We start from the raw sequence: 23,434 nt of genomic DNA on the forward strand, positions 1-23,434 counted from the left end.
TGTTGTCTATCTCATTGTCGATCCTTGCATCTGACGAAATGGTGCAGCCGAGATAGGTAAACTGGTTGACCGTTTTGAGTTTTGTGTGCCCGATGGAGATGTGGGGGGGGCTGGTAGTCATGGTGGGGAGCTGGCTGATGGAGGACCTCAGTTTTCTTCAGGCTGACTTCCAGGCCAAACATTTTGGCAGTTTCCGCAAAGCAGGACGTCAAGCGCTGAAGAGCTGGCTCTGAACGGGCAACTAAAGTGGCATCGTCTGCAAAGAGTAGTTCACAGACAAGTTTCTCTTGATAGGACAGCAAATACCAAACCACGTCTAGATAGGGGAGGGGGAAAATCACACTTATAAATCTTCAATCATCCTCTCTTCAGCAACAACAGTTACATTTGGATCAATACTCTTCCAAAAATTCTCGATTACATTCTCTTGATTTATCCTTCTCAAAGGTTTGACTTTTGATTCCTTTTTCTGTCTAATGGTGCATTCATGGTTTGGCTTCATGAGCGAAGATTTAGGAAGGGGGTGCCCATGTCTGCTGCAGGCTCTCTAGTGGCTGACAAGGCCAATGTGGGACAGGCATGCCTGGTTACAGTGGCTGCCAGGGAAATTCTGTTCTGTGTTTGGTGCTGCTGTGTCACGGTTCTTCCTCCATCTCCTTTTGTCCTCAAGTGTTCACGAAGGACGAGACAGACTGATGAATGGTGTGTTGCCAGGCCGCATGATCGGAGGCTGGAGCAGACCACTGGCGATGGTAAACGAGACAGGCACCAAGGGATTTCTTCAGAGAGTCCATGTTCCTCTTTTTTGGAGCCCTCCGGTCACAGGGGCCAGTGGAGAGTTTGCCTTACAGCGCATTCTTGGGCAGACGATGATCCTCCTTCCTGCCCAGAGTAGCTGCGTCTTCAACAGCATGGTCCCGATGCTGGTCACCTTCGCCTGTTCGAGGACTTCAATGTTGGTGACAAAGTCACTCCAATGGATATAGAAGATGGTGCGGAGGCAGCGCTAGTGGAAGTGCTCAAGGAGTTGGAGGTGGTGATGGTAGGTGACCTATGACTCGGCCAGTAAATTTATTCAATTGCTGTTGATCTATCTTATGTAGCCATAAGGCTGCCCCCAGAAATTTGGAGCCTCTGTGCTTTGCACTTATGTGTATGACAATAAACTGTCATATGATTCCATATCATATGGCTTGAGAATGGTGGCTTTCTCCATCGAGAATAAATGCAGTCCATCAAATATCCACCCCGTCTCCCTTCACCACACCTTTGAAGTCAAACAGCATGGAAGCAGGCTCTTCTGCCCAAGATGTCTGTGCTAACCCATTTACATATCTCCCACACTGATCCCATTTTAATCCCTGCCATCCTACTTTCTTCTAACCATCCCTCCCGATCCATCTGAGGCATGAATCTGTGTTAAGGGACCACCTCACTCTGTAGGCTTATGATGAGCTGACGTTTACAATGGCTCTTACCTTGTTGTCATTGAAGTTTAGGAGCATGAGGGGAAATCCCAATGAAATATTTCCATTGGTGAAAGGCATGAACAGGTAGTTGTTGAAACATGGTTTCCTATGGTGGGAGAATCAAGGACAAGGGGGCACAACTTCAGGATTAAAGAGTGCCCACTTAGAACAGAGATGTGGAAGAATTTCATCAGCCAGAGGGTAAGATGGATGTGGAGGCCAGATCACTGGGTGTCGAAAACAGAAATTGAAAGGTTCTTGTTCAGGAACGGCTTCAAAGGTTTATGGGGAGAAGGCCGGGCAGTGTGGCTGAGTGGGAAAATGGATCAACTTGTGATTAAATGGCGGGACTGAATAGTCTATTTCTGCTCCTATGTCTGATGGTGGATAAGTTCTGTTTGGAAGCTTCAGTGTGCCTGTGACATACATCTAGACCCACACACAACAGCACAGAAGTACAGAATCTGCTGGAAGAGACCTGGCATCAAGCCCTCCCACAGCACTATTCACAACGTCACCTCCAAATCCAACTGCTGCTCTGTGGCACCCTGACCTGAGGACCCTGATTCACTTCGCACCTGACCCCTCAGATTCACTCCAGCCATTGCTGGTGCATCTGATCATCTCTGGCCCCAGTCATTTGAATGACTCCAGGTACCTTCGCTGAAAAGATAATCAAAGATAATTGGTTTGGCTTCATTACTTTATTTCAATTAATATTTTTAAAATAATTTTTGCACATTGCATGTGGTTTTTCATGAACATGCCATTTTTCAAATTGTTTATGAATATTTAACTTCAGCACATTTGCAATTCTCTCTGATTATCAGACATTAAGAAACAGTGGGAATGGTCATTGCTGGCAAGGCAGTCTCAAGACAGCCAGTGAAAGTTTGCCTCACAGCCCCAATGACCTGACCTCAAGTTCATTGTCATCTGATTGCACAGGTACAACCCAATGAAACAGTGTACTCCAGTCCTCAGTGAAAAGCACGCAGGCACATAACCGGACATAACATACATGTAGACAAACAACATAGATATATGACAAGTATTCATATATACAAATAAATAAATATTGTTTCGTGATTATGAGAGTCTCGGAGGGTGAGTGTGAGCGGTTCCTTTGGTCGTTCAGCGTTCTCACAGCCCGTGGGAAGAAGCTGTTCCTCAGCTTGGTGGTACTGGCTCTGATACTCCTCTATCTCTTTCCCAATGGGAGTAAATTTAAATTTAGACATACAGTACAGTAAAAGGCCATTTCAGCCCATGAGTCTGTGCCATCCAATTTACACCCAATTAGACCAAATGTACCCTGATATGTTTCGAATGGTGGGAGGAAACCGGAGACCCCAGCGAAAACCCATGCAGGCAAGGGGAGAACGTAAAACTCCTTACAGACAGCGTGGGGTTCGAACCCTGGCCCCAATTGCTGGTGCTTTAAAAGCCAAACTATGCCAAACATGCCACCCCTTTGATTTTATAACTGAACGATGCTGTGTGCAAGGGGGGGGGGAAGGGGTCATTAATCATTTTGCGTGCCTATTAGATTATGTCGCAGGGTGGGAGGGAGACTCCAGTGATCCTCTCTGCCACACTTATGGTGCTGAGGATTGATCTCCAATCCATTTATCTGCAGCAACTGGAGCACACGGTGATGCAGCCGGCCAGGATGATCTCCATAAAGCTCCTGTGGAAGATTAACATGATGGTGGCCGGTAGCCTTGCCTGCCTCAGTCTTCTCAGGAAGTGCCGTCGCTGTTGTGCCTTCCTGATGAGAGAGGAACTAATGTGCATCCACGATAGGTCACGAGTTAAGTAACTTGATCCTGACCTAAGGTGCTGTCCCTGTGGAGTTTGCACATTCTCCCAGTGATCGGATGGGTGTTTTCCCCTGGGTGTTCCAGTTCACTCACACCTTCTGAAAACATGGCTTGGCAGGTGAAGTGGCTGCTGTCAACTGCTGCTCTTGTGGAGCTGAGTGGCAGAATTCAAAGGGGGCAGAGGTGGGTGGGAAGGTGGGGAAAATAAAATGGGATCGGTGTTGGTTTAATGTGCTTGATGTTTGGTTTAGATCTCGGTCAGTTAACTGTTTCCGACCCTCAGTATAGCGACTTCCTTAAAGTTGCTTTATTCATGATGCATTTCCTTTCATTTCTAACACAAATTCAGTTGTATGTTAAATGCTTTATTATTAACAACAACACATTTAATGAGGCCTAAAAATATTCAACTGATAATTAAACGATACCGAAAACAGTCATTATAGACCAGCAACACATCCTCCTTCAGGTTTCAACTGCCAACACTGGCTGAAAAACCTCCTTTTAAACTCTGCTCAGCTGCCGCACATACTCCAACCACCGTGCATCCTGGGCGCGCATGCGCACCAGGCCGCAGTCATTCACCACAGTCATTCACTCATGCGTCAATCCAGGCCATGACGCACGCACACTGGTGGACGTACTGCCCCCCGGCTGAAGTTCCGCCGCTGAACCAGCCACGCTACAGCTCCGCAAGCAGTGACAGGCCATGACACGCGCATGTATCACAAGGGAAGAGGCCCACGGACCCCGGGACACCACTGGTGCCTGCGGCCAAAACAGCAATTAAGTAATGTGCTTATGGGTCTTCCACTGGCCCCTAACTATGATAATGAGACACTATGGGTATAATTGTAATAATTATAATTATAAAGAAAAACAATTAAATGCATAACATACAAAATGTCATGCAGGTCTTCTTTCTTTATCTTCCCTGCAGTCTGTATGGTGGACAAAGTACAAAATGCAAAATTCAACAAAATAAAGTCAGTTTGTGCTCATTACAGTTCCTCCATCTGGTCGAACCCATGAGTCAAAACGTCAATCAGCAAACCTCAAATCTTCCTCACACAATTTTCCATTTAAATTTAACAGGCATGTTGTTTCTTCCTTTCTTCAACATTCTGCTTCTCATTGGAAAAATTTAAACTCTGAGACCCAAATTTTGAAAATGTATTTGCTTCTCTGAATTTCAATCAACGAGTCTCTTTAACCTTTCCTGCAACAGGTTTGCTCATCTTTCTCTTTCTTTTCCACAGTCAGTCATAAATAATGTGATTCAAACCACATTATTTCTTCATCTTGTTTGTCACATTGCTGAAGTGCAATTTCTCTTTCTTTCTGCATCATTAGTAACTGATCCTTCAACTTACATTCTTGATTGTTTTCTGTACTCAACTGGTTTGTAATATTAACCAATGACTTGTTCTCTTTCAAAGGACTAATCTTTTCCTAATGCTGAATCTCTTTCCTTAATAACTACTCATTTCTTCAGCAGTTATTCTTTTCTTTCGTTTCCTGACTTTGCAAATTTTATTTACAATTAAATCTTTATTCTTGTTGACCTTTTCCTTCAGTCACATTCGAAACTGAAGAATCATTGGATTTATTCTCATCCTTTTGATATCCAGCTTTGCTTTTAAGTTAAAATCTTCCCTGGTTTCATGACTATGTAATATTTCCAAATCCTTTTTCAATATTTTGTTCTCTAAATGCAATTGCGCCAAATTGTCAGTTACATGTTCCTTGATTCCACCAGCACAATTTTCTGCGTTGGCCGGTTTTACATGATGTGAGATTTCTTCATTGACTTTGTTTGCTCTGAGCTACAAAAACTAATTTCAAATTTGTTCTGTCTTTTGTTTCAGTCCTGCCCTCTGATTCAATTACACAGGAACAATCACCAGCAGTATTTGCAACCTTGCAGCGGCTACTATGGTAGAGCTACTAAAGAAATACAAACACACGCCAGAGTAGTCAACTCAAGACTGGTTTATTGAAGCTTAACAAGCGGCTTTTATTCCCTGCCTGTCCCCGGGCTCCACGGGACAAGCTGGGACCTTGTTAAGGGACGGCTGCTGGTCCACGGGACCAGCAGGTTTAAATTGAGACTTGTTAACATCCCGTGCCTTTCAGCAGGGGACCCAGCTGATCAACGTGCCGTCCCTTGGCACTCAGTACTGCTAGCATGCCAGCCCTTAGGTAAGTCCGTGCACTGCACTGACGGTGGCAGTTCGCATTACCGCGCTGAGCGCCCGCTCGGCCTGCTACACAGCTGCTACAACCTCTTCTAATACTTCATTTTCATCCATTCCTGATGAAAATCATTCCTTCAATATTGTTTTAGATGCCTTTGATTTATTTTCACATTGATCTGTTTCCTTTTCTTCAAATGTGAATTTCTTATTTACAGCCTTTTGCTGTTCCCACTACTCATCAACTTTCACAACGAAAATCCTGTTGACTTTTGTCTTGACCTATTCCTGACTAATATTATTATTTCCTTCTAAAGGTCCATTAACTGTCCATCCAAGCCTAGTTCTAACAGCATAAGACCCATCTTCCCTACTTCATATGAGTTCTAATGGTTCCAAAGCCTTTGGTACATTTGAAGCAATCAGCATCTCTCCCTCAGAATTAATTTCATGTCGAGAAATGTTCCATGTCGAGAAAACTGATAGATATTGTCATTATGTAGAATATTTACTTCGTGCAGAGGCAAAGTCTTCTGAGTGTATAAAATTGGAAGATCACAAAATTCCTTTCTGTGCAATCGAGCAACCTCAAAGTCTGAGCAATGTTGGTTTCAACAACCTTTTCTTGTTCCATGGTTTTCAACATAATCTTTGACTTTCTTCCTTGAGGATGAAGTTTTTTCATTGTTGCATCCCCAATCTTGGCCCCGACTATTGAGAGTTTGCGGTTGTCCTTCCCAGCCCCTGTAAGAATTCCTCTGGTGGATATGCAGCATTCTTGGGTGCTTCTGACTACATCTGTCATAGTCGAGTCACTTCTTACAATTTTTACTGATGTGTGTCAGCTAAAACAGATTCCATTTTCCTTTAGAAAAGTGATTTTCTCATCACATGACTTCATTTTTAAACTGTGCACACTTTCCCAAAGTATACTTATCTTTACAGAACAGACCATTTTCCCCAGCAGGCCAACTCTCATGTTCTTCAGTTACCTTATCCTTTTCCTTACTTCCAAAATGACACATTGGTGGCAAAGCTATTCTTTCTCAATTTCAGACTGGGCTGTGGCTTGAACTTCTTTGCATCTTCACTCACTGTTGGAGTATCCCCATGTGCCATTCAAGGAACACCACAATACCTTCAAAGGTAGCTTCCTTTCCCTGTTTTGTCTGAAATTTGCAAACTCTTGTTCTCCACAAATCCTTCAACTTAGAAGGCAATTTGCTGGAGATGATCTATATATTAGCGGCTAAGTTAAGCTCACTCATGCGGCCGATATCTTCCATGGCATTACAACTTCCTCGTAAAAAGAGGGCGTATACTTGTAAAGCCTTTGCATCTTCCGATTTTATTGATGACCATGAAAAAACCTTATCTATATAGGGCATAGCAATTTTATACCCATTGCCAAAATGATCTTGTAGTAATGTCTTTGCCATAGCAAAACCCCTTTCTGGGTCTATATGTAGGCAATTCCTCACCAGTTCTTTTGGTTATTCACTTGTGTTCTGTTTCAGGTAATAAAGACAATCTCTGGTGCTTTTCAATATTATGTTCAAAAGATCTAATGATATTGAAGTGGATGTCTATTAAAAATTTGAATCTCCTTCTTGTGTAAGGAATGGCAACCTTGTTGCTGCATTAATAAAGTGGTCATTTCATTTTGTTTTGCCATGATTGACAATAAATTGTTTTGTTCACTGTGACTTAAAGCCGGTTCTATAGCTGACAATATCATGTTTTTGATCACCCTGATTGTTACAACCTGACGGAAGTGAATGGAATTCTGGCTGGATAGACTAAAATCTGTGCACATCTCTGTCTAAGGAGATGATCATTGACGATTGAGCCCTGACAATACTATGCTTAGGTGTGTGGGGTGGGGGAGGGGGGGTGGAATGCATCCATATTTATTTATGCCTGTGACTGTGGTACAAAAGGTTCTGCCTTAGCATCAAATGCTCTCATTTCACGTGATGACTTCCCACTGTAGACCTCCTACATAGGTCGCTTTGAACAACAGATCCTTTCAAACTTGTCAGTACCTTCACTTCAGCCTGTTTAGCAACAAGCCTTGATTTCAGATCCCATTGTTCCCTTTGCTCCTCAGCTTCCGGTTGTTGCCCAAAAGTCAGACTCAATTTCAAATTTGAACTGTACATTTTCTTCTTTCTTATCTGCTTTGCTGATATACATCATCAGCCAGTTCCACGTTGCTGTCTTCATATTTAGCCGTTGTCTTCCGCAATGGTTTTCAATGTCTTCATTCCCAACAACCGAGACCTTGGCTTCTTCCATTGTTAGATTCAGTCTTGCAATGAGAACACTTTTAATTCCACCTGTATCTAGATTCCGTTGACTCGGTTCTTCTCTGAGTTCCGCAACCTTCAATACGTTGCTCCTTAATAGCAAAGCCAGCAGCTGCTTCACCCATTTGTACTCGTCTTGCTCCACACAGGCCAAATCAATAGTCCCCAATGGACAAGCAGCAGCAGAATCCAAACTGTTTTCAAACATTCCACAAATACACAGGAGTCCACAGACTTAAGCCTCCCGCTTCTAATAGCTGAAATGTGCTGCTTTTAACAAATGAGTTTCCACTGCAGCAACCATCAGTAATATTGCTGATTTTCAATAAATGGCTTCACCAATGTGATTATAAGACACTTTGCTATTAGATTAGGAACTTTAAATCACTTTCTGGCCGATATTCAGAGCAGATGGATGTGGATTACAAACTGTCCCCAATTTGAGGAATTTCCAAGATGGCCACCGTATTATTTTCTATCCTCTATTCCAAACAAGTCCTATTGACTTAATGCAATAATTTCTATTGACTTAATGTAGTGACTTCCTTGAAGTTGCTTGAAGGCTAAATTAGGTGTTTATCTGTGACGTATTTCCAATAATTTCTAACACCAATTCATATGTTTTTTTAACTTGTTTTCTTAACAACACATTTAACAAGGCCTAAAAAATATTCAACTGATAATTAAACAATGCTGAAAACAGTCAATAGAAATTATAAACCCTCCTTCAGTTTTCAACTGCCAAGACTGGCTGAAGAACCTCCTTTTCAATGCATGTTCCAACCACCGTGTGGGCCGGGCTGAGCCTGTCACGCATGCGCACCACGCTCCATATTGCAGCCGTTCACCATCGGGCCTGAGCCAAGTGCGCCTGCGTCGACCCAGGCCGTGGCACATGCGCACTGGCAGACATGCTGGCCCCAGATGAAGCCGCCATCACTGAGCCAACCGCGCATGCGCCTGCCACGGTAGGGTTCCGTAAGTAGTGCCAGGCCACATGCATGTGTTGCACGGGAAGAGGCCCAGAGAACCTGGGCCACCGCTGCCGCCCAAGGCCAAAACAGCAGGTACATTTAGCTTCGACCTGGTGGCAATTTGCAGACAACTTCATCAGGCAGAAGCGCTGAAATGATTTCAGGAGTTGGCAGAGCAGGCCAGCTTGATTTCTAACATCACAAAAGTCACAAAATACGAGCCACAAACAAGATCCATCTCATACTTTTCAACACTTAACCAAACATCAATTATATTTTGAACGTCATTCACAGACCGCACACTGGATATTTCACCCTTGATTGCTGTCAATTAATTTAAACTTTGAAGTTGAACATAAAGACTCTATTTGCCGTGAATATATTCCCTTTGTCTCAGAAATACCAGAATGTCACACAGAAGAAAGAACGGCAAGGTTTGTAAACAAATAGCAAAAATATCCAATTATGCTATCAACTCTACAACAGAAATCCAATTACTTGCAGGTCTGGATGCAGCTGCAGTAATTGGTGATCTGCACTTTTGGTCAGCAGACAATTGAGATGATGATGGCAATTAAACGCAAAGTCGAAACATGCCCTGCAGAGGTGAGTGTGGCTCCTCTATCAGAGAGCTCATCAATTTCAAAATAAGAAGGAAGGCTTATCTCTTCAACCATGGTTGCAACCAAAATATTAGAGGTGAGCAGAAGGTAAATCATTTCAATGGAATGACAAATACAGGCTTTGAAAAAAATGGAGTGGAATAATTACAGGCCCAGAATATAATTGAGCAATTTGACTGCCCTGAACTCGAGCTGTCATTTTGATGTGAAGTGCTGTCACGCCCTTTAACACTACTGGAACCAGACAGGCCTCGTCCACTTTGATCTATACTTAGGCAAATGAAATGAGGTCAAAATCTGGTCATTAAAAACTCCCTTGTGTGATTAAAGTTTTCAACTTTACAAGGGATTTTTTTTTCAAAAAATCAGTCATCACGAAGCAGAAAATGTCAACACACGAGAAGGCAACAAGTGGACGAAAGAAATTGAGGTGTTAACCTGTTTCCGTCAAGCTCAGCCTGATCCGATGAAAGGCCAAATCTGTTAAATTGTCAATAAATGTGTGTGTGTATATATATATATATATATATATATATATATAATATACGTGTATGTGCGTTTGTACACACACACACACAAAAATAAATATAAAGATACTGTATATTTTCACACACACACAAATATACATACACTATTTGATAATTTGATAAAATATAACATTTGTATGCAATAATTCTTGGATTAAATGTAAATAATGATCATAGCTATAATTCAGAGCAATTTCCTTTTTAACTGCTTTAGTGTTAGAATTGAACAATTAAAAAATCTCTTGGCTGTTACTTTACCAAATCTCTGGGTTTCACCACGTTCATGAAGGCACCCCGAGTGACTGTTTCTTCTTGCTCCTTTTTCGTAACCTTGCGTGAATCCAGGAACTTCAGGTTTGGCAACTTATGAAGAACGAAATACCTAGAAAGGGAAGCGTTGGAGACATCTTAGTTCACCAGCCACTGTCCAAAGGGGAGACCCAAGGCACTGTGGAAATAATACATTAAAAAGAAAAGAGTGGAAAATGAGCACAAAGAAATCGATCATCAAAAGCTACAGAATGGAGCATGCAAAGAAACGATCTATTTTAAGCCACCTTTAAATATAAAAGAAAAAAACTTGCATTGAAATTTTATTTTTCAAGATTTCCCAACGGACATCATTGTCATTCAAGGACTTTTGAAGTGCAATAATGTGATAATCGAAATCACATTGACCAATCTATATACATCAAGAGTCCTAAGCATTGAAAACATTTACCAGACAATGGTTTTGACTGGGAAAGAGGTGTCAGTTGGAACAATGAAAAATAAGTGAAATGTCCACCAAGAACCATAAGATTATTGCAACCTCCCTGAGGGAAAAATTGGAGCTTTTGTTCAGTGCCCAAGAATCAAATCTCAATGCTGTGCTCTCTTGACGGTGTACCGAGTCTCAGCCAAGTTCATGAACCACAAGCCTCTGATATAGAGAGGAAAGTGGTACCTTAAATCTACCGTCAATTTCATCGTAAATTTGGTAAGAAAACCATGAGCAGCATAGGTAGGAAGAAAAGTCACATGGCTGGCAAATAGTATAAATTTTTCGACACAAATGCATCTGTAGTTCAAATTACTGATGAAAGTTGGGCTCAAGGCAGAACATTACCGAAATTTTCACCATTGATTGTTGTGGAATAGTACGTCACCAAGGCTTGAAGTGGACAGCTTACAGTTACCGTTAACTTAAAATTCTGCCTGGCTCGCAGGAGGAAAGAATCTCAGGGTCGTATGTGACGTCATATATGTACTCTGACAATAAAGTTGAATTTTGCTGAAAAGTCACATCAAGGGAAACAGGTTTCTGAGATCATGAACAAACTTGGAGAGCAACCATAATCTCCTTACTCTCATTGCATATCAGGAAAGCACCAAGGAATTGGAATTGGAGCAGAAATGTATTCAGTTCAAACTCAGGAAAAGAATGTACAATGCAAGAAACTGGACTGAGAGAGTCAGGAAGAAGGAACCAAGTATCGGCCGTTCACCACAGCAAGTCAAAACTGATCAATTTACACTCGTGCTATTTTATTTCATCCATTCCTGCAATATGAACTTGGCCAACACCATCTCGGGCATTAGTCTTCGCTCTACTAAGGACATCTACAAAAGGCAGCATCTCCAGAGAAACAACCACTATCCTCAAGGATCCTCACGATGCAGGCCATCCCCTTTCCTCACCATTAACATCAGGAAGGAGGTGCAGGAGCCTGAAGACAAATAGCCAGTGGTACAAAAACAGCATTTCACCCTCCACCATCTGATTTCTGAATGGATAATGAACCACAGACATTACCTCACTTTTTTCTCTTCTTTTGCACTAATTTATTTATTTTTTCACCCGACTTTCGACCTTTTCGACTTGCGTCCATCCGTACATACAACCAAATTTTTTTTAAATTATAAAATTTACACGAATTGGGTTGCATTTGACAAACTACAACAGGGGTTCAGGGCATGTATCTTGATTCCTATACGTGGCCATCTTGATTCCTGTGTGCATGCACGAGTCTTCAGTTGGCGCATGCGCAGTGGGTTCGCGTATTGGAGTTCGGTTGGTGCATGTGCAAGAGTTAAGGGCACAAATTCAATATTGTTAGGGTGCTTAACTCTCACGCATGCATCAAACGAACTCCAATACGTGAACCCACCATGCATGCACCAACCAAAGACTCGCGCATGCACATAGGAATCAAGATGGCCGCACCAAGCTGAAGGATGCTGATTAACGAGGTAAGCATGGACCAGAATGTGGAAAGATTCACCAAGGTTGATCGACAAGTTCAGGAAGGTTTAAGTTGTTATCGTCAAATCTCCGATGAAAAAAGATTTGATTGAAATGTTAACTTTAAGACTTTGGTACTCCGCGTGCTTGGGAAAGATTCCAACTTGCGTCCATTTTGAGATACGAATGATCCTTCAGTCCAAATTATGGACATATGTCGGGGACTACCTGTGTGTAATTTTCACGATTTTGCATCTGCCGCAAAACAATGAATTTCTTGACACACTCATGACAATAAAATCTGATTCTGATTCCCACCCACTTCCCCATATTCTACCACATTGACCGTTGAGGGGCAATGAACACTGGAGGGGATTTTGGGAGGAAGCTGGTTAACCAGGAGGAAACCCTTATCTCACAGGGACAATGTTCAAGCAACACACAGATGGGAGCAGAGGTCAGGGTTGGACCCAGGTCACTGTGGCCATAAGGCAGAAGCTCCACTAATGTGCTGCTGTAGTGCCCCGTGTAGATAATGCCTGTAATAGTTCAATTTTGTGCCCCGTGTAGATAATGCCTGTAATAGTTCAATTTTGTGGACCAATTTTTAGGGTAAAATGTTGGTGGTCAACTATGACAAGCATACTACTTTTGACTGCATTAAGTACCTCCATTGTTCAGGGTGTCGGGAGCTCTGGTGGGCGGGTGGCCGGCTGGGACCTAGGCGCAAGTCCGTGGTCAGGGCTTTGGGAGCTTGGGGATGGGTGGGCGGCCTGGGCCTAAGTGAGAGTCCTTAGTTGGGGTGTCAGAAGCTCTGGTGGGCGGGCAGCTGGGGTGAGAGTCTGTGGTCAGGGCATCAGGAGTTCCAGTGGGCATGCGGCCGTGGCCAAAAATAGGAGGGGGTGTGGGGTTCAACTTTTACATGTGATATCTAAAAAATATAGGGTGGGGGGTTCAACCTTTCCACGGTATCGACAATTTCACATATACACAACAGTGCTTGAATTGTATATGGCTGCAGCAACACCACGTCTCAAAATGAGACTCCACATCTTTTACAGAATGTATGGGGCAGGAATTAACACATCATGTTGTCAAAAGGAACTGGGGAGTAAAATATAAAATATTTAATTAATGTCCGGTGATGAGATTAATTCATACATTCCTCACAAGTGAATCAGCTTCACTTGGGGGAGATAGCAAAGTTGCTGTCTTTGAAATAAATGGCACCGTGGTATTTCTTTGAGAGAAACTTGTGGATTTCTGAGCCTCCCCTCACCTTAAGTGCTTCAGTGATTGCACATAAATATCCGTGACTGCCATTAGCCTCATCAAGATCTTGACAGCAAATTATGGTCCTTTGTATTTGGTACATTCAGTCACACTATGCCAAAACTAAAGATCTTCAACTGCCATTTAGATATAATGGATGTCTTTTTTTAAAAAGAAACACAAAGAAAATGGTTTTCCCCACAAAAAATGAGTGAATGCACTCAATGGATTTCCTGAACCTTTCACAGAAGGCGCAATGTAGTCAAAGCTTGGCTTCACATAAAGTAATGAGACTGAGAGAAATCCATTATTTGGAGCTGAACACTTCTGCTCCTTTCTGTGACTTTTATTACTCAATATTTTCATTTCCCAAGGAATGGCCTTCAGTGGGGGCATAATTTCTTTTAATCCCTCATTCTATTGGCAGGTGTTTTTCAGGCAAACGCTAGCTGTTTACTCAACCGAGTTAATAGATAATGCAAAGTCAGCCTGGCTGAGGTCCTTCATCATCCAAGTGATCAGTGGCCGAACGTTTTAATTTCCTGAGAACTAAATGGATGAGTTAGGGCTGGGCCTCAAGAGTAAAATGCTGAAGATGCTGAGGAGCTGAACAGAAAGTGCTGGAGACATCAGTGGAGAAATGGTGTTCATGTTTCAGGTCAACAACTTCATCAGGATGTACCGATAGCCCAAAGCATTCTCTCTCTGTAAATGCTGAGTATACAGTATCTCGAGGTAAAACATGAAAGTCTGCAGAGACTGTGGAGAAACTCAGCAGGTCAAACAGTGTCCTTTATCTTCTTTGGCTTGGCTTCGCGGACGAAGATTTATGGAGGGGGTAAATGTCCACGTCAGCTGCAGGCTCGTTTGTGGCTGACAAGCCGATGCGGGACAGGCAGACACGGTTGCAGCGGTTGCAGGGGAAAATTAGTTGGTTGGGGTTGGGTGTTGGGTTTTTCCTCCTTTGCCTTTTGTCAGTGACGTGGGCTCTGCGGTCTTCTTCAAAGGAGGTTGCTCCTTTATAGAGCAAAGGTAAAAATACATAACCGACGTTTCGGGCTTGAGCCCTTCATCAAGGAATGAGTCCGAACAAGAGAGTTTGGGAGGGTGCGGTGGGTGGGAGGAGGTGATAGCTGGAGAAGGGAGGGAGGGGACAACAATGATCCAGGAGAGGAGAGATGGCTGGATGGAGGGGGGAGAACAGGAAAGGAGGAAGAGGAGATCAGAAAAGTTAATGTTAATGCCATCTGGCTGGAGTGTATGTCTGGCTCAGTGGTTCTCAACCTTTTTCTTTTCACTCACACATCACTTTAAGTGATCCCTATCCCATCGGTGCTCTGTGATAAGCAAGGGATTGCTTAAGGTGGTATGTGGATCAGAAGGGAAGGTTGAGAATCACTGCTCTAGACCCAAATGTTACTGAAATATTTTGCTTGAGAAAAATTGTCATTGGCCCATTTCCTTTGGAGTTCTGAAACTGTGAACATAACGAGATAATTAGATATGTTTAAAACAATGGTTTTCAAACTTTTGCTTTTCACCCACATACCACCTTAAGCAATCCCTTACTAATCACCGATGACATAGGGATTACTTAAAGTGGTATGTGAGTGGAAAGTAAAAGGTTGAGAACCACTGATTTTTTTCCTAGCTTTTTTTCGTCTCTCTGTTTTATTTACTGTCACGGGTATGCCACATCTTAATAGCAGGCAAAACCAAAGTTAACTTTGCAGAAGTTATTTCCGTAATGTTTTGTACTTCTTCACTGCTGAGAGTTGGGAGGTCAAGATGCAGGAGGGAAATAAAACAATATCTGCTGTATTACAATGAGCTGCAAATAAAATTCCCACTTCTGAAAAGGGAAGAGTTGTGGTTTGGGAAGACATATTTTTGAGAGATAATTAGGCCTTTCTGTCAAGCCAGTCATTTCTATTTGGATGGGTATGTTGCCACTTGCCTCCGCAGTTTAATTTTGTATGTACGTATGTGAGGAACACTATTGAAATGGTTGTCTGCAGTTGGCAGAATGCCAGAAATCGAGACTACGATCTTGGAAGATTTTCTGCTGATTCAAGCTCATGAGTGCACTTTCTTTGAAAACTCAGCATTGTCTCCAGAGATTTGACCCACGCTGGTTGTGAAAGAGGAATGAGGGGAGGAATGTGATCTCCCCGCAAGAGGCAGCAGCGTCCAGCTGGAGTTTAGAAAATTAACACACAAAAAAACCCAAAGTCTAAACAGTAGAGAGGCATTCTGAGATACTTCTCAAAAGGATAAACAGACAATGAACACTGAGTCAAAAACAAGGGAGTGCAAACATTGCTGAGTTGAAACAGTTTGTTTCAATAAACATCACGTGAGTGAAGAGCGTAACTGTTAGCATACTGCTATTGCAGCGGCAGTGACCCGGGTTCCAATCAACGCTGTCTTTCTCCTGTAACCAGCACGGGTTTTTTTTCCCCCTCCCACCCTCCAGAAACGTGTGGGGTTTGTTGGCTAATTAGTGTATCGGGTTGACACGGGCTCGTGGGCCGGAAGGGCCTGCTACCGTGCTGAATCTCTAAATTTAAATTAAATTGAGATATCTTCCCAAATTCACACGGCTGCATAATTGACATTCTTCACTTCTTCAGACATAACGATACCCTAACAACGCGCACTTAAAATTCCACCTTTCTGACCGAGATCTTGGCCATTTGATTCAATAACCCCCATACAGGGCTCAGTCAATTTTGCCTGTGTACACTCCTACAATGGATCTTGGGAAGTTCAACCATGATTGGTGGATGGGTGGGCTAAGAAGGAAAATATAAATAGAGCCAAGTGCTTCAGAGCATCACTCAATTTGCTTTAATATCAAAAGACTTGGGAGATCTGGTTCCATCTCAGTCCAGAGGTTTGTCTGTAGACACATAAACAATTGAGTTTCTTTACTGAACACCATATCATAATGCAAAGATCGAGTTTACTCAATCACAAACTATGAAGGAAAATAACACAGGTGGAGGCAATTCAAAATAGAAATGTTGGAAATGTCCGGCCCCTCAGTATTCAGTGCACTTATTGTACAGGCCTCAGCAGCAGAGGGTGGAAGATTTTTCTGGCCTGGATGTCGTAACAATACAAAGGGGAGAAGTCTCCTTGTGTGTTAGCTTAAACACCAAACTAAAAACTGCCTCAACCTGTTCATGACGTCGACTCTTTACAGATGAAACGTTTTCCACTCATGCCGACGATGACGGCTGTGCCTGGAGTTCAGAAGGGAACTGCCTGTGCTCAGTTGTTTTGGGCCTGGATTTGTGCTGTCCAGGACGTGTGAGGTGGCAGGTGTCAGTCCACCCATAACCCTGCACCTGTTACAGCACATGAAGGGCAAACAATACCCTTCTCTAGAATGGGGAATACCCTATCTGGAGATGAAGAAGGAAAAAACAAGTTCATTTCCTTTGACATTTTAGTTTAAGGTCTTCAATGTTATGGGTTTTAAAAAACAGAACAAACAGAGTGTGTCACCCACAAATGGGAGAAAAAACATTTCACCTTCCATTTGGGCACCCTCCAACCGGATGGCATAAACATTGATGACTTTGCACCCAACCCCACTTCCCTCTGGGAAGACATCTGCTCTCTCCCTTCCCTCTGTTTCCTTTTACAGAGCCAAAATCATTTAGATACACAGCACGGTAACAGGCCCTTCTGATCCACTAACCCATGCTGCTCAATTACACCCAATTGACCAACAACCTCCCATTCATTTTGAAGGGTGGAGGGAATTGGTTGCCCCCAATGGAAATACAGGGAGAATGTACAAACTTATTTTTTACAGACTGCGGCAGATTCAAACGGTCACTGGCTCTGTAACGGCTTAGCACTAACCGCTATGCTAACCTCTGGTTGTTTGAGGGGCTTCCCCTTGATCTCAGCCCCTCAATACCTGGTAATAGGAGGACTCTAGACTGGTCCTTACCCACAGAGTCCTCGTGTTTTCTACACCAAGCCTCAGTGCGTCTCTCAGTATGTTCTCCTGCAACCTGGAATGTGCCAGTCAGCAGCATTCCTTCACCAGCATCTCCGTGTGCTGAAAGACCAACAGGTTTTAGGCCGACTAAAGTGCACCTTTCACCAGGTTGATAGTCTTCCAGCAGTTCCGGTTGTCTGACTCTGTGTACGACCCCGAGAACAACCTGTAGATCAAAGAGACCTCTGCCACGCGACCGCTAGGGATGAACTGTGACAAGGACCCTTGCATCCTTCTCCACAAACTCTTAGTGAATCTGCATTCTGTAAAGAGGTGGGCGACTGTCTCCACTCCAGCACAGTCATCTCAGGGAGAACATGAGCTGTGGGTGATTTCTGGTTGTACAAGAAGGATCTCACCAGGAGAGTTCCTCTCATCACCAGCCAGGCAAAGTTCTGATGCCAAACACCATCTTTCTTCACCCAATGCTTCCAAAATTCAATAGAAAAAAACATATTAGTTAAACAGAACCAATATGCACAGACACAGTATTAAATTTATTTTAGTCCAGCTTGTCCTCATAATTATCCTGCCATACAATAACGAAGAAGGCTCGCCAGTGGATATACTTTGTGAGGAGTTTGAGGCAATTTGGTATGTCACCGAAGACTCTCAAAAACTTCCACAGGTGTACTGTTGAGAGCATACAAATCTGTGGAATTCATTGCCACAGAGGGCAGTAGAGGCAGGTTCATTAAATCTATTTAAGAGGGAATTAGATCTATTTCTTCAGTATAAGGGTATTAAAGGTTATGGAGAGAAGGCGGGGACGGGGTACTGAACTTTAAGATCAGCCATGATCTCGTTGAATGGCGGAGCAGGCTCGAAGGGTCGAATGACCTACTCCTGCTCCTATCTTCTATGTTTCTATGTTTCTATTCTGGCTGGTTGGGTTTGGAGGTGCCAAAGCACAGGACAGGAAGAAGCTCCAGAGGGTTGTTAACTCACCCAGTGATATCACGGGCACCACACTTCACTCCATCAAGGACATCTACAAGAGGTGGTGTCTTAAGAAAGCAGCCTGTATCCTCAAGGACCCCCCCACCACCCAGGCCAGGCCCTCTTCCCTCTGCTCCCATTAAGAAAAAGGTACAGGAGACTGAAGATGAGCCCTCAGTGGCACAAGGACAGCTTCTTCCCCGCAGCCGTCTGATTCCTGAATGCTCAATGAACCAAAGAGAGTGCCTGATTTTGACTTTTCTGTGCATTACTTTCCTTAATTTATTTTGTAAGGTGGTTTATATAACATACTGCTGCTGCAAAACAATGAATTTTGTGACATGTTCATTTAATTGCTTCAAGTATCTTGTAAATGAAAATGGAAATAAAACTTTAATGAAATGAATTGCGAACCAGTCAATGAACGTGTAGTATTTTTCTGAAATATTTTTGTCCCACATTCATTGGATGACCTCTCCTCAAAGGCAGGAGCAAGAGGTTTGAAAATCGGTACCAGCCTTGTTTCTTAGCAACAACTAAGTACCGCTAACCAAATTCAGGAAGTCCCCTTTTACAACGACTCCCGTCTTTAATTATGTATTTGTACCACACATGTTCCATCCTACAAAATACATGCTCTCAAAAATCAGCACATCTTCCCAATTTACTGTGAGCAACGCCAGGGGAGATGGGCTAATTTTAAATAAATATCGAATTAATTAAATGCTCCATTAGTTTTCCTTCCAACAAAAAAAACCGTCAGCATCATATACAAAATAAGTACCAGCCATGAAGCCAATAATATATTTCATCTTTATTGCCATTGCTCCAAGGTAAATCAATTTGAGTTAAGCATTTGGAACTAATTTGAATCCCAATATTTTCTCAGTCTTTAACAGCACTGGGCAAGGCACTTCTGAGTGGCAACATTCAGTTATCCACTCATATTCTGATTTTTTTTCTCTCTTTGTGCTCAATTTATGAAAAACACCAAAATAATTCTAATTTTAGTCGAGTAAAAGTCAAATTTTGCAGACCATTTTTTTAATGTTACATTTATGGCGCTGAGGGGCTGAAATTCACACTAGAATCCAAAATACTATTGGCAGAAGTCCAAACGATATCTAAACCAGGGCTTCCCAAACTATTTAGCTCATGGAACCCTTTAGGGAAGCACATGGAAACCACGGAATCCCGCAGTTATGAACTGGAAGCCGACCCAAAGTAGAATGGCATCAACTTCCGGTTCGAGCGTGGTTGAGTCTAATTTAAATTATTATTTTTTTAAACAGTAAGCAATCTGAGGCAGTGCTTGCAAAATCACATTTCTTCAAAATTTGATTATTTTGTTTCAACTGAATATGAACCAAATTGTAAATCACAATATCACCGACCTCCCAGACCCCAAATGCCCACCATCTCCAACCTTCCAGAAGTGGGTTTCCAACCCATCGCCAGCCGCCCGCAGGCCAGATCTCCCAATGCCTCTGATCCAGGTATCCACTTTGACCCCGGCTACCCGCAGGTGGAGCTCCTGACGCCTCCATCTTGGGTTTTCATCCTGGCCCCAGCCGCCCACAGGCTCCAACACCTCCATGGCTAAACCATATCCCGACGCAGATATTGACGCAGATCCCGGTCCTGACCAACACCAGTCCGGCACCCACGATGACTCCATCACCAGTTTCCACATCAATTTCAGTGGGAAGGGGGGGAGTGAACAAAGCGGGGAGGCAGTTTAAATTTTAAAAATGTGCCAAAATAAATCTGAGTCTCTTTGGTTGAAAATGATGTCTTGAGGCCTGACGTCTATACTGACAAACATCAGGCCTCAAGACGCATTTTGTTTTGTTTGCATTGAGGCAACTGTTTAGAAGCACAAGTTTTAAAAAAAAAGTAATTTGATTTAAATTAAATAAAAACAGTTATTACAAGTTTTAGATGTTACTAGCCATTTTCTCTGCAGAACCCAGTTTGGGAAACGCTGCTCTAAACAAAACAAGAACAAAAAACATCATGCATTAAAGTAACAATACAGAGTTTATCCATCAAAATGCACGTCCCACCACGGTGGGAGGTCAGAACAGCGGTATCTGCAATGTTGGAAGCCTCAGGAGCTCTGCTGGATGGGGAGCCAGGGCCAAGGCGCGAGTGCATGTTGGAGGCGTCAGGAGTAACAAGAGGTGATTGACCAGGGTTGAGGCATGAGTTTGCAGCTGAGGCATCGAGAGCTCTGACAGGTGGGCAACCCGGGAGTTGGGGGGAGGCGTGAGGCCGCGACAGAAGTGTTGGGAGCTCTGGCTCGCTGCCAGCCAGGGCTGAGGTGAGAGACTAGGGTCGACTTTGACACAAGGTATATGTAGAAAATTCCAGATTTTTTGGCCAAAAATAGGGGGTTGATTTTTACATGAGTACATTCATGCACCGCATAATGTCTGTTTAGGCAACGTCTGACCGTATATATGTCCATGGTCCCATAAGAATATATTAGTCAGAAATCCTGATCAGAGAACGGGCCGTAGTGGATGTCACCAGATGTAGTGAACGCAACAGCTTCCCGCATGCATCACATGTATCTCATCTCTCTTGTATACAAAGCAATTGCACAGCCAGGGGTATAATGGTACAGTACACATATAACCTATAATACATATATCTTGATAGTCATAATAAATGCCCATGTTACCATAATATGGTGTTCGCACAACATCCAAATCACATAATGTCCTATTCCACAGAACGTATCTTGGATGTTAAGTGATTCATGCCCCTCTCCCACAACAAGTAAATTGGAGGAGCAACACCTAAAATTCTGTCCTGGCACTCTCCTACCAGACGGCATTAACATTTACTTTTCTGATTTCTGCCAGCCTACTTTCCATTCTCCCCTTTCCCTTTGTCTTCTTTTCCTCTAGCTCTCTACCCCCTTACCTCTACATCCCCCAGTCTCCCTGTTTGCTGGCATGCCCACCCTCCCTTATCCACCTTATGGGTCCGTGCTCCTCCCCCGCCCCACCAGGCATTCAGGTGCCTACCTACATTTTGTTCATACCTTGACGTAGGGCTCAAGGCCGAAATGTTGGTTACACGTCTTTATCTTTGCTCTATAAAGTTTGACCTGCTGTGTTTCTCCAGCAATATGTTTCTGCTAAGGTAGTTCTCAAAGATTTTTTTTCTTGACAATGCTACTAAGCACGTGATCTTTCCCACTTGGAGAAAAAGAGCAGGAGCACGGTAGCATCACTAATTTCCTCTCCAAGTCACAAACAATCCTGACCATGGAAATACCTCTGTGCCTTTTTCATCGCTGAGACAAACAACTGGAACTTCCAAACCATTATTGTAGGAGTACCTTCACTCTATGTACAGCAGTACTTCATGAAATTGGATTGAAGGTATTTTGGGAATGATAATGGTGGGCTTTCCAAATTCACCAAATCCCATTTAGAACTAAACTTGTTAGTCCTTCTTTCATGAACAAAGGAAAAGGGGGTCTCAGCAGGCCAGGCAGCGTCCATGGAGAGAAAAGATGGGTCAGCGTTTCAGGTCAGGACCCTTTGAAGACTAAAATGGGAAGGGTAGATCGGAAGAACAAAAAGTGGGATGGGAAGGCTTGGGAGGGGCCAAGAGCTGAGAGAAAACTGGACAAATTAAAGTGGGAGGTAAAAGTGTTCTTCTTTATTCGTTCAAATAAACCCTGAACAATATTAATTTTTAATTCTTGCCCTCTCCCACAAGACTTATATAGTACAACTCCGATTATCTGAAATGGTCGGGACTGGACCTGTTTCAGATGATTGAATTTTTCGGATAACTGGCCATTTTTTAAAAGCAGCCCAGTAGCAACAGCAAATCTCTTGTTACAGTGTTTAAATAACAACAAACAACAAGCGAAAGCTTTTTAAGCATTAAATTAATGTTTAATTTTTAATCAAAAAAATGCTGGCCGCAGCCAATCCCCGACGCGTCCCCAACGCTGCCACCAATTACTGAGACCGCCCAACCACTGCCAATACCTGACATGACCCACTTCTGCCGCTGATCTCCGAGGAGGCTTCTGGGCTGGTGGAACACTCACTGGCGAGTTGGCTGGCTCTTGTCTCCCATGGGCTTGTACCGGCAGGGGGTGTTCTGGCTTGGCATCCTGGTTCTTCATGGTGGAGCCTGACACAGACCCAGTCTTCCCCTGCGCACACTCCGCCCCCCAGCTGCCGCAGCTAATCACCGACACCTCCACATCAAGGTCCCGCTCCTGCCTGGAGCCTGAGGTCCCCGCTCCTGCATGGGAGCCCAAGTAGGGGCATAGCTTGGTGGGGGTTGGCAGCTGCTCCCCCCCCCGCATTATCAGCCTGGCAGCACCCCCAAACCCACGGCCCTCCCACACATGACATCTGTGGTCTCAGTGTCACCAGAGCTCCCGACGCCCGACTCCGAAACCTCCCCTCAGCCTACACTGGAGCTCTCAATACCCATCCGGTGTGCGTGTTCAGGAGTAGTCTGAAGGGAAGGTTCGGAGTCAGTGTTGGGAGCTCCAGTGTAGGCCAAAGGAAAGGTTCTGACTCTGAGTTGGGAACTCTGGTGACCAGAGCTCCCGAGTTCCGACTTCGTACAGGAAGTCTAGTGTGCATGTCCCGTAGCAGACTGAGAGGAAGGTCTGGAGTCTGTGAGGCGATCTGATGTGTGCCAAAGAGGGAGGAAGGGAAGGGGATAGGAGGGAAAGGGAGGAAAGAGAGGGAGGGATGGGAGAGGAAGAAGGGAGGAAGGAAAGGAAGGGAACATCACTAAGCTAGAGGCCCCTCTCCTGCCCGGGAGGCCACTCTCCTTGATGACACCGGGACAAGGGATTCTTCCGACCGCTGGGAGACAGCAACATGCAGTTTGAGAGGGAGAGTTGGCGATAAAAGTCCATCAGGAAAGGTAAAGAAGAAATGGAAAGAGAGAGGGGAAAGAGTTACCCAAAACAAGGACAATCGTTCTAATTTCACGTTGGGTGAGGTCAGTTCAGCTCTGAAAAAATTTCAGATAAATGAACGATTCTGATTGTTTCATAAAGCCATATTT

General features: G+C 43.6%; 1 protein-coding gene across 6 annotated transcripts in view; it reads right to left on the bottom strand.

The window, feature by feature from the left end:
• Nucleotides 1-23,434, bottom strand: part of lrmda (leucine rich melanocyte differentiation associated) — an 860,999-nt gene that overhangs the window by 317,609 nt on the left and 519,956 nt on the right. For all 6 annotated transcript variants that reach the window (XM_069885470.1, XM_069885472.1, XM_069885471.1 and 3 more), the window contains exon 5: nt 10,179-10,302. In XM_069885470.1, coding sequence (XP_069741571.1) covers nt 10,179-10,302 — 124 coding nt within the window. The remainder of the gene's footprint in view (nt 1-10,178; nt 10,303-23,434) is intronic.

The sequence above is a fragment of the Narcine bancroftii genome, chromosome 6, assembly GCF_036971445.1.
Source record: "Narcine bancroftii isolate sNarBan1 chromosome 6, sNarBan1.hap1, whole genome shotgun sequence".
NCBI classification, from domain to species: Eukaryota; Metazoa; Chordata; class Chondrichthyes; order Torpediniformes; family Narcinidae; genus Narcine; species Narcine bancroftii.